The sequence below is a fragment of the Meleagris gallopavo genome, chromosome 29 (assembly GCF_000146605.3).
Source record: "Meleagris gallopavo isolate NT-WF06-2002-E0010 breed Aviagen turkey brand Nicholas breeding stock chromosome 29, Turkey_5.1, whole genome shotgun sequence".
In the NCBI taxonomy this organism is placed as follows: domain Eukaryota; kingdom Metazoa; phylum Chordata; class Aves; order Galliformes; family Phasianidae; genus Meleagris; species Meleagris gallopavo.
Genome location: NC_015039.2, coordinates 1831850 through 1843867, shown reverse-complemented (window position 1 = coordinate 1843867; position 12018 = coordinate 1831850). Strand labels below are relative to the sequence as shown.

Sequence of the window (12018 nt, the reverse complement as noted above, 5' to 3'; positions counted from 1 at the left end):
TGTAAGCTCAGTGTCTGATGGCGACTCCGTCATCTCCTGCTCCTGTCACCTGCATCTCAGAATAAAATTTACAGGGCTTAAAAGATTTGTGTATAGCGGTGCTCAGAAGAAAGCTGATTCCATCTGAGCCTGTGATTATTTATTCTCCTTTATCATACAACGTGCAACATATGGGCCCCTTTCTCCGCTGCAGATGACTAAATGATGGCATCTGGTACTCTATTATGCAGCAAGTGTAAAGCAAATGAGAAAAGATCCTCTTCAAACAACACTTTGCTATTGTTGCAGAGACGCTCTCGGTATTTTCATTCAAAGGTGTTGCTTTGCAGACTTCCAACACCACCCGGTTCAGAGCCAGCCCTGTTTCTTGGAGATGCTGCAAATGTCTGGGAGCTGCTTTTATTCTCAGTTCTTCTGCTGGTTCCACAGATGGGAACAGCCTCCACCGGCTTCACCTCCGCACCTGGGAGCTGTCTGTGGCTCAGATGGGACCTGCAGGGTGCGGAGATCTCTGCATGTTGTGCTGAGCTGCTCTCACTGCTGTTGCCCTGAAGTGAGCAGCAGCGTGGATTTGGGAGGATTTGGGGAACTCCAGTGCCCATGGGCGATGCTGCAAAGTTATTTTTTTTGTCAGCACTTAAATAGCAGCATCGATGCTCACAGGAGTAGGGAAGGGAGCTGGTGATTCTGTGCTTGCCTGGCTAGTGGGCAACCAGAGCCTGGGAGGGTTCACTGTTACACCGAAACCCCTTCACCTTCATGTTGAGCTTTCCTAGGGTCTCTCCTTGGTCCCATGCAGGGGAAGACCTGGAACTGCCATCTTATCATGGCTGGGAGCCTTGGCTTGGCTGGGAGATGGATGTTCTGCAGGGCTACCTTGAGCATGGTTCCATCTGGTCCTGCAAACCTGCAGCAGGTTAGAGGCTGAAACAACTGGGAACCATCAAAGTGGTGAGCAAAGCACCTCCACGTTCCTAGGTGGGAACTTTTTGTGGCAAAATTATTCATAGAGAAGGAATTAATTCAGCTTGGCTGAGCTGTGAGCCCAGGGGCCCAGGGCCATGGGGCAGGATGGATTTGGAGAGGGCAGGATTCACCCCCCAAGCCTGGCCTTTTCTCCAAGCTCTACCTTACTTCCACCCTCACCATCAGTCAAGTTCTTCACGACATCTCCTCTTTCTCTCCCTATCTGCAATTGAAGCCCAACATAGAATATAACTGGTGATTGGTTACGAAGCCAAAGCCACAGGCATTTTACCTTCTCCCAAGCACTACAGGCTGATGCAGAAAGGGAGCAAATGTTCTGAAGGTGCTTTGGAGGTGAGCTGGAGCTCTGCTCTCACCAGAGATCTCACAAATCATAGAATCATTATGGTTGACAAAGACCACTAAGATCATCCAGTCCAACAAAAGAGACTTGGAGCACAGTATGGGCTTCAAGTGGCTCATGTCATGTCAACTTTGTTGTAATCAACCCAGGTCCATACCTGAAGGGTTTCTGGGCTTGTTATTCATCCTACAGGGTCCACAACGTGCTTCTACTTTGTGACTCATCCCTTTTCAGGTTCCTCAGAGAAGTGTGGGTGCCCCATCACTGGAGGTCCCAAGGCCATGGATGGGACCCTGAGCAGCCTGAGCTGGTGGGAGGCACCCAGCACATGGCAAGGGGTGGAACTAGATGGGCTTTAAGATCCCTTCTAGCCCAACCATGCAATGATTCTATGGTTCTGCAACCTTTATGGTCCCTTCCAACACAACCATGCTGTGATTCTATGGTTCTGCAATCTCTGTGATCCCTTCCAACACAGCCACACTGAGTTCTACGATCCCATGGTTCTACGTTCTTTAAAGTCCCTTCCAACCCAATCGAGCCATGATATCATGATTCTGTGATCTTTGAGGTCCTTTCCAACCCAAACCATGGTTCTATGACTCTCTTTCCCCTTCATCTCCAAAAGACCCCAGATACCCCCAAAGGAAGCAACTCACACCTAGCCCCTAGGTCCTAGACTCGTAGTCCATCACCATACGTTTACATATTTATTTTAGAACATGATTAATGTTGCTACATATTTAAACGAATGTTTCTCTTCAACCAACATGCTTTGCCAGCACAATGCGTTCAGTGTTTCGAGCAAAGCATGGCAAATTGGATGCTGCTTTAAAACACAGAGAAGGAGGGGTTAGGGAAGTGCTATTTTCTGCTCTCTAGCAAAAAGTATTGCAGAGCATTTAGCGAAGATAAAGAGAAATAAGAAAGCCTGCCAAGCTTCAGACAGAAGGCAAACAAGGTAGATTTGGCCGTGGGGGCCAGAGAGTGACTGTTTTTCCTCCAGCATGTTCTGGGCTTGCAATTAAGGTTTCTGGTGGATTGCAGTGTTCTGCTTTTCTTATCTTTGCGTTTATGCTAAATAAAGTGGTAACAACAGAAGGGTTTGCATTGCACTACTACTGAGCAGTCCTGGTTACTTCGTGCAAGGTGACATGTGAAGATGGGTCGTCAGCAGCATGTGTGCAAGGAGAGTGGATGGCTGAGGTCACTGTATCTTGCTGCAGAGGTGTTTGGAAAGGGCGTTGCTGACTTGTCCTCAAAGCTGGTGCTGCTGTCTAAGGGCTGTCACCTGGTGCATTTCGTGTCACTGGAAAAAGTGCCTATGTGAGGAAGGGAACAGTGCAAACCTAGGTTTGTTCACACCACAGCAATCACATTTCCTTTGCTGGAATTTTGCTGTTTCCATTATCTGCTCCTTCATGTCACCAGCACTGCCTGCATTGTCCCCATGAGATCAGCATAAGGCTGAGCCAGGAGCTGTCACACCCCGCTGCTGATTACCCTGTGTTTGTTCTGACCAAATTGGAGCCAATTTGTAAGTCACAGCCTCCCCAGCAGTCCCTACACGAGCAACATTTTCCCAGAGGTGCAAGAGAAAGGACCAAGTGCTCCTTTAAAGCTAGTCCTGCAGAATGCCTGGTGCTGCACATCCCCTGTGCACCATCCTGCTGGGTGTGCACCGTTCTGCTGGGCTCTGCTGCTGGACTGGAGGGGAGCTCTGCAGCACAAGGACTTGCTTACAGTAAAAAAGAATCGCTGGAAGGGTGAGGATGGGTATGAGAAACCGATTCATGCAATTGCTTAATGCCATTTCCAAGATCATGATAAAGAGTTGGACCACTAGGCGTCACCTGGCCGGGTTTGGGAATTGGAGTTGAGAGTGACTCATATTGGGATTTTTGGGGTTGGGCTGGACTAGGCAAGCTGAGTTGCCCCTCTCCCCAACCAGCATGGTCCTTTTCCTTCCTATCGGTGGGGGGGAGGAGATGCTGCGTCCCCTGACACCCCCTCCTCCCTCTCTTGCAGCTGACCTACCTGCCTCCGCCGTGGGGTGAATGTCGCTCGTCAGACATGGGCTTAGACTTCTTTCCCGTTTACAGCATCACGGCTTGCAGGATCGACTGCGAGACACGGTATATTGTGGAAAACTGCAACTGCAAAATGGTTCACATGCCAGGTCAGTGTTCCCCTCCCTCCATCCAGCCTCCACCAGCCAAGGGACCTGGGACTAGAGGAGCTGGGAATATCTTGTCCTAAAGGGAAGAGGGCGCTAAAAATGTTTGCAAAATGCCCTGAAATAGGGGCAGGACTGGCAGAGGGCCATGGTTCTGGTAATGACACCTCTTTGTACCTGGATTAGCACCCTTGGGTGATGTTTGCTGTGACTCTCTGATTTGGAAAAAAGGCCCCCAGAGCCAGCAGAGGTGGGATGGGTCCTGCAGTCCCTCCATTGCCCAACCCATCCTTGGCTTGCTTTGCAAATGTCAAGTCAGTGGTGGCATTTCCTTGTTGTCCCCACCCTGCCCTCAGTTCATTCTGGGACTGAAAAGGGGGACAGGACAGGGCTGAAAAGCTTCCATGTCACCAGTCCCTAGCAACACTGGTGTATGTGTCCTTTCCTGCAGGGGATGCTCCCTTCTGTACCCCAGAGCAGTACAAGGAATGTGCAGAGCCTGCGCTCGGTGAGTACCAGGAGATGTCTCTGGGTGTCACAGGAGTCCCGAGCTGGGGGGACTTCCAGCAGCCTATGTTCTTCTGGATGGGGTCATTAGGAACAGCTGCAGCCCAGCAATGGCTTTTGATAAGACCTGGGGGAGGGCAGGATATTCCCTGGGATAAAGGTCCCTCTGTCCTATGGTTCCATCGAGGCAGCAGGAATCAGGATAACAAGCACCCTTGACGTGTAGGAGGGGAGCACTTCTAGGTCTGGGTCTGTGTTTGGGTCTGGATTTGGAGCTGGATTTGAGTTTGGATTTGGATTTGGGATTGGATTTCCATTTGGGTTTGAGCTTGGATTTGGAGTTGGGGTTGGGGTTTAGAGAGAGCAACCCATTCTAGTTTGGCATTTAGGAGACTCTTGGGTTGAGTGCTGTTGGCAGGATCAGATGCATGCTGTTGGCATGTTACCAACATGAGATGAGTTACAGCCCCAGGCAGATGCTGGTAACAGAGCATGGCCTCCAGTGAAGAGCCTGTCTTCAATCTGCTATGAATGGCGTGCAATAAAATGGAAAAGAAATGGCCAGGATTTCTTGCAGCTCTTTTCATTTGAGATCTGACTGCTTGGCTCCTTTCTGGGCTGTGTGACTTCTGGGTCCACATCTGCTGCATATTTCCAACTCTTGAGATCGAACTTTGTCACCTTCTCCAGGTTTGCTTGCTGAAAAAGACAGCAATTACTGCATCTGCAGGACACCCTGTAACCTGACCAGGTACAACAAAGAGCTCTCCATGGTCAAGATCCCCAGCAAGACTTCGGCCAAGTACCTGGAGAAGAAATTTAACAAATCAGAAAAATATATCTCGTGAGTGTTGCAGAAAACAAAACTCCTTCGTTTGGAAGGGGGGGATGAAAAGTAAAGATGTGTTTGCCATTTAAACCACCAGTGCTTAGACCTTGCCAATATGGGTCTATGTCCTCCATGGGAGATTAGGCTGAGCCCTCAAAGAGATGAGGTATGGGTTGCTTTCATCCCAGGAGAGCTATTGGGACACTTTGGGCCTCTACCAGTCCTGGGCACATTGTTATCTGTATGGAGACAGCAAGAGTTATTCCTTATTAATCATCATTCAGACTTCTGCTCTTACCATAAAAGTGAGATCCAGCACTCACGTCCTGAGCAGAGATCTTGGAGAGAAGTTCTCCAGCTTGTGCTGAGGCTCCCAGAGTACAGCCTTGGCATCCAAGTGTGTCAGCAGGTCACCAGAAAGAGTGATGAGGACAGGGGGTGGGGGAAAAGCCCCCAGACCCCTTTATCTTTTCCTTGTCCCAGAGTGGTGGCTGATGGGCTGGTGCTGTTGTTCTTTTTCTACAGAGAAAATATTCTTGTCTTGGACATATTTTTTGAAGCACTCAACTATGAGACGATTGAGCAGAAGAAAGCCTATGAAGTGGCAGCCTTACTTGGTAAGGAGGTGTGAGGATATATTATCAGGTCTGTCTGAGCTGGGTGTATTTGTGGGACAGGGAGATGCCACAAGTGAGTGCATCCTGTGAAATCCCAGCAAAATCCAACCACATTTCTGGCCACCACGCTTTCAATCCCTTCTCTTCTTTTCCTTCTGACACCAAGCCAGGGAATGTCCTGGGGGCCACGATCTGATGGACCACAGCTAATCCGTGTGTCACCCATGAGAGATTAATGTGAGCTGCTCCATCTTTGCTGGATACCAGAGCCCTGATATTCGGGTTGAGCAGGCAATGGATGCTCCCAGTGGTGATTCTCATGCTGGAAGGCAGTATATGGAGAAAGTCATCTCTTAAAACCTTCTACCCATCACCTCTTACCTGCTCCTAATCCATCTTAATCTCCAACAGGGCCATCCAGGACCCCAGGCTCTTTGCCTTTGGGTGCTGCCCCACAGCTCAATGGGGAATGTCAAGGAGCTGCTGGGCTGCTTAGCTTCAAATTGGGTCAAGCTTTGTTGGTGATGGCTAAAGATTAAAGTGCTTGAGACCCATCAGGTTGGGCAGTGGAGGTGTTCGGTCGAGGAAAAGGCTGGTGATGAAGCTGCTCTGGTAAAACCATTGGCGTGTTGTTCTCTCTCCTAGGTGACATTGGAGGCCAGATGGGGCTATTTATTGGTGCTAGTATCCTCACTATACTAGAGCTCTTTGATTATATATACGAGGTAAGTGCCTTGCCTTCACCTCATTCCTGGCAGGGATTGGGCTTGAAAACCTTGATGCCAGCTGGGGCCACCACAGATCACAACCCTCCGTGCCCAAGGTGCTCAACTAATGCTATAATTAATTATAAATGACTATAATATAAGAATTATAAGTTAATTACACCACATAATTCACCTCCAGTAGACCTCAAGCCAAACAAACCCTCCCTGGAGCATTCTCTCCTCCAGGATCTCATTTCCCACCCTTCTTTAAAAAAAAGAATTAATGTTGGGGGTCAGGTTCATGGCTTTCGATTGTAAAGAGGAAACTGAGCATCTGGGGAGGCTGCAACAAACCTCTGGAATTTAGCTCCCTGTTTGCAATGAGATGAGTCCAAGAACCCAAACCTGCAGGCCCTATTTTATAGCAAGAAAGAATGAGTTTATGGCATAGTTACAAGTGGGATGTGACACCTCTGGAGAGAGGCAGTTCCCAGCAAATCTGTCACTTCCCATCCCAAGCTGGGGGGTTTAATGCAATATTTTTAGTCTCTCTGTACCGAAATCTGCAATCATTTGGACCTCCATCATCCAGCTCTTATCATGATGGCACTGGGGAATTTTAATCCTATGGGATATTGTATTTAGAGGTTGTTTGTGGCAGTTGCCACAACAATGTGTGCCGAGCCAGCTGGGTGCACGGGGATGTTGCCTGCTTCAATCTTGCTGGAACATCCTTAAAAAAAACCCTTCAATTTTATTAAAGTATAGATGCTGGCTCTGCATTTTAAGGCAGTGACTCCCCATCGCAGCTCCTTCTGGGTGGCTGTTAGCACTTGGTGGCATTATCCTGCAGTAAAATAGATAGAAAATTACAAGCATGAAGCTAATAATGGCTTGGGTGTGCAAACAGAGCCGGGTGCCTTGGTTTATATCTCAGTCTGAATTCACACCATATTTCATTAAAATCTCCTATTCTCAGCTATCTTGGGCTTCTTTCATAAGAATAATAAGGTTATAAGAAACCTTGCCAAGTCTGGATTTTTTTCTTCTCTTTTTCTTTCCTTTGTTTGATATCTGCTTATGGAACTTGTCTGATAGTTTCCTCATGCTGTATTTTTTTTGTTTCTTTCATTCTTTTTTTGGGCAAACATGGCTTAAGAGAGCATCCCATCTCCTGATGCACACCTGGGGCTGCACAGCGAGTTCAGCTTCATGATCATGATGGATCTTTGACCCACACTGGGCAGAAAGAGCAGGAATAAAATGCCTCGAATAGCTCTGATCTGCTCAGGGCTTCAGCAAGGCAGGGCTCAAAGCACCTTAAACTCACTGCATTCTCAACCAAAGTATTTGCAAACTCTCTGAGATTGCCAGCAAACGGATGCGCCTGTTGTTTTCTATTAGCTTACCCAAAATCAAAAGGGTTGAACCTAGGAATGACTTTTCACATTGGTCACGCTGCTCAATCCTGGACCAGGGCAGAATGTGCAGCCAGTCCTGCGTCCCACCAAGCATCTCCTGCCGACATCAGGAGGATGCCTTAGGAACTGCTTCCTTAGGAGCTGACCCAATTGCTCACATTTTTAGCTTGCTTCTTTGGGTTGTTGTTTATTTTTTCCTCCCTGTGGAAGGTTTTCAGTAAAAAAAAATGCACTCCCTTCTCATCCTTTGTGGGATTTCCCTTGAAAACCAAATCGGCTTTTCAGCAGCAGCTCCTGAGGAGCCATAGCTGCAAGGGGAAGCTGTGTTCACATAGCTGACATTTTCAATAAACTCCCAAATAGATATTTTTAAATTGAGGTCTGGGAGCTTTTTGTTGTTTTTCTTGTGAAAAAAAGTCAGGTTTGACACATGGGCTAGTTTTCTCTGGAAGATTTTCTCCTTCCTGTTGATTCTGGGTCCTCCAAGCCCAGTGCCCCTCCAGCTCTGGAGGTGGCCACAGCTTGCACCATGCTTTTAGGCGTTGTACTGAAGGATATGATTTAGTAGGGAAATACTGGTGGTAGGTGGATGGTTGGATTGGAAGATCTTGGAAGTCTTTTCCAACCGTGGTGCTTCTATGATTCTATGGTAAATCTCAAAAATTCAAGGGGGGGTTGGCCAGCTCTATGAGGTGGAGTCACTGCCTCTAGAGGTGTTCAGGAGACGTTTAGATGTTGTACTCTGGGACATAGCTGGATGGATGGACTGGATGATCTTGGAGGTCTTTTCCAACCTTGGTGATTCTGTGATTCCATGCCTTGCTGATGTCAGAAGGCACTCTGCTCACCTCCTCCTGCCCAGCTTAGAACCATAGAATCACCGAATTCTATGATTAACCAACCCTCCCTCTTTTGCAGCTGATCAAGGAGAAATTATTAGACCTACTTGGCAAGGAGGAAGAGGAAGGGAGCCATGATGAAAACGTGGTAAGGAGCCCCATCACCGCGTTATTTCCCAAGGACTGATCGTGCTTCCATAGCAAAGGAATTTAGCGGTGCCAACGAGGAGAGGCAGTGGGTGGAGAGCAGCCCCGGGGTAACCCCGTCCCGTTTCTCCATCGCAGAGCACTTGTGACCCCATGCCAAACCATTCGGAAACCATCAGCCACACTGTGAACGTGCCACTGCAGGCCACCCTGGGAACACTGGAGGAGATCGCCTGCTGACACCGCCCGACCTCTGCACAGTGCCAACACCTAAGGAAGGGAAACTGCACGGGAAAGCAGGGACCGAGCTCAGGTTTGCAACGGGGGCAAAAATAAATAAATAAAATAAAAATAAATAAATTAATTAAAAAATAATAAATTAAAAAAAAAAAAACAAGGAAGAAAATCACTATGCATTAAAAAATAATAATAATAAATATATATATTATATATATACTCTGCCAAAACCAAGCGAGAGGCGCCTTGGACTTGACTTGTGTTGTCCTTTCCTCTGGGGGGGTTGTCTCCAAGCTGTGAAGGCAGCAGCTCCTTTTTGAACTGTACAAAACACAGAGACCAGCACCACAAACACAGAGAAGCCCCGCCACCTCACATACTGCCAAATGTACAAAGCACTTGCATGCCAGTTCTTTTTACGGCAATATATCCCTAGCTGTCTTTATAAGCTCTGTTCCTCTTTACAGTCTCTGATTTTCACTACAAGAAGGAACTCGCGGGCCCAGCCATCCCCTGAAATCACCATTACTAACGTCGTAGGCTGAATTAGAATAAAGAAACAAAAAGTCGCAGCTCTTGGATTCTTCTTACGTTCTTGTCCTTCGTGTCAGTCTGTGATGAATCTTAAGCTAAGCCAGGTCCCCGAGGCCGGGCCACCTCAGCGCTGCCCGACACCCCCAGGTGAGCATCCCTGCATCCCTGCGGAGGGGCAACCGTGTGGCTCTCGGTAGGATCGTCCCCACCCGGCTGCTGTGTCGTGCTCCTCCATCTGCAGTGCCTGGACAGTCCTTGGGGGGGGGGAGGTGTGTGGGAGGGGTGGGCACGGGGAGGTGGGTTTCTGAAGTTTTCTTTTTTAATTTTTTGTTGTGTGTGTGCGTTGTTTTAATTTTTTTTTTTTTAATTTTATTTTTATTTTTATTTCTGTTAATGGATTCTGTGCTTTCTCCTCGTTCTCATGACTGATATTAAAGCTGGTCTTGTGGAAATGGCCGGGCTGTGTCATTTCTGCCTTGCCCCCAACCCAAGCTGGATCCCCCAGCACAGTCTGGGCGAGAGGCAGGCACGAGGATGAGCCCACCCTGTTCCCTCGCCCCTTCCCTCTCCATCTTAGTGCATAGTGGGCACCAAGTCCCTTTAGTCCCCCACTACAACCCCATCTGCACTGGCTGTGCATCCTGCTCTTGGAGTATTGCTGACCAAGAGGTGGAAGGGAACTGGGTCAAAATGATGCAGTTCTCCCCTCAAAAAAGAGGGAAAGCAAATTTCGGGAAGCTCCCAATCCTGCTGGTTTTGTAGCCTGGAGGTGTGGTGGTTGGGTCTGCAGCTGGCTGTGGTACTGACAGCATCGCTTTGCCCTGGGAAAAGTGCGGAGCCACCATAAAATCAAAGAGTCGTGAAGGCTGGAAAAGACCTGTCAGTTCCCCAAGTCCAACCCCAATCCATCCCACCATGCCCACAGACCATGTTCCCAAGTGCCACATCTCCACGTTCCATGAACACCTCCAGGGATGGTGACTCCCCCATGGGCAGCCTGTGCCAATGCATCACCACTTCTTGAGAGAAGAAATTGTTTCTAATATCCAACCACCTCGCAAGCAAGCAAGAAACCAACCAAGGGTGTTCAAGGTGGGTCTGTCTTGGGAATAATTGCCCCTTTCTTCCAGCCCCATCATCCGTCCTGGCTTTGTGGGACCAACATGAAGAGCTTCTGACACAGGGCTGGGCTTACATGGACAGCTCTCCTGGCTGATGTGACTGCCATTTCCAGGCCACAGGAGACACAAAACCCTCCATATTGTCTCTAAAATCTGCTATGATGAGTGTATGACTAATGGGGAATGAAGGCAGCCGGTGCCCAGCCCAGGTCACCACTGGTGGCACTGACCTCAGTGCAATGACTCAGGATAGCCAAGTTCTGTCTCTGCAAGCCCCAAGCCACGTTCTCCCATCATACCCTACCACACTTGGCACCGTTTTGACTCCTGCCCCTGATTTTGGTGTGGCTTTGACCGGTTGAATGGTAAATAGGAGCTTTGCTTGGATGAACACAGGGGCAGAATTGCAGCCCAGCCCCTTGCTCTACTTACCAGCCAGTGAATAACCCCAAGTCATGGCACCAAGGATCCTTACAATACATCTCCACACATATTTGGGTTGAATTTTCCTTCACCTTCTCTTGCCCTACAGCCAAAGTTAGGCACCAGTCCCCTCAATGTTTTGCTCCCATACACAAAAAATAAGGCTCCCAACAAAATATACAGCTTGTGAGCCTCAGCACCCCTAAAAACAACATCACCATGAAAAGGGTCAGGCAAAGTCCTTTCAGATCTGGAGATTCCAATTCAATCTCTTCCAGCCCGCCAGGCAAGTGTTCAGAGGATATTGCCTCCTAAGGGTTAATGGCAGCAGTGACTCCTGGAGTCATTTGGATGGATATAAATATCCCCACTTGGCAATTTAATCTCTTATAAGAGTTTTTGGTAAAGAGCCATTGGAAGTCGTTGCTGAAGCTTGATGAGATGGGACACCTCAGGGCTGCCCAGAGGTGCTGTGGAGAGTTTTGCTGATCCACCCTAGAGAGAAAAACCACTTGAGCGTGCAGGCTGGCATGGAACAGCAGCTGATTGCTCACAAAGAGCACAGTCTCTGAGGGGTGTGCTGAAGAGCCCATTTGGTCTTATCAGTTTCATTATCTCCTGAGATTTGGACTCGGGCCACACAGTCATTATCCATGGGATGCCCAGCAGCCATTAGCTGCTAACAAGTGCTCAACAACAGCACAGCTGTGAAGCTGCACAGATGCCAAGCTCCATCTCCTGTTGCAAAACTCCTGTGGTCCCTTCTAGGCCAGTGGAGGGAATTTGTGCCACTTTGACCCAAGGAGACTCGTTGTGACATCTCCAGGCCCTTATACGTGCATACGGTTGAAGCAGCCATTATAGCACAGTCTGGTCTGAGCTCCTTGTATGAACTGGTCTTTCTATCCCTTAAACTCATTACTGGCTGGGAAGAGGGTTGGCCATACAAGCATAGTGGTCTTACATCCTTGGTGGCCTTACATCTGTGGTGGCCGTAGAATCATGGTAGCCTTACAACCATGGTGGCCTTATATCCATGGTGGCCTTATCCATGTTGTCTTATATCCATGTTGTCTTACATCCATCGTGGCCTTATATCTATGGTGACCTTACATCCATGGTGGCCTTAC

The 12018-nt window shown here is 48.4% G+C and overlaps 1 protein-coding gene across 1 annotated transcript in view; it reads left to right on the top strand.

Moving 5' to 3' along the window:
- The window catches only part of LOC100539998 (acid-sensing ion channel 2), a 38786-nt gene extending 29163 nt beyond the window's left edge, over positions 1 to 9623 (top strand). The window contains exons 3-10 of the mRNA XM_019623401.1: positions 3359 to 3509; positions 3958 to 4014; positions 4704 to 4857; positions 5368 to 5459; positions 6105 to 6184; positions 8506 to 8574; positions 8712 to 8886; positions 9278 to 9623. Coding sequence (XP_019478946.1) covers positions 3359 to 3509; positions 3958 to 4014; positions 4704 to 4857; positions 5368 to 5459; positions 6105 to 6184; positions 8506 to 8574; positions 8712 to 8813 — 705 coding nt within the window. The 3' untranslated portion in view covers positions 8814 to 8886; positions 9278 to 9623. The remainder of the gene's footprint in view (positions 1 to 3358; positions 3510 to 3957; positions 4015 to 4703; positions 4858 to 5367; positions 5460 to 6104; positions 6185 to 8505; positions 8575 to 8711; positions 8887 to 9277) is intronic.
- Positions 9624 to 12018: the final 2395 nt, after the last annotated feature.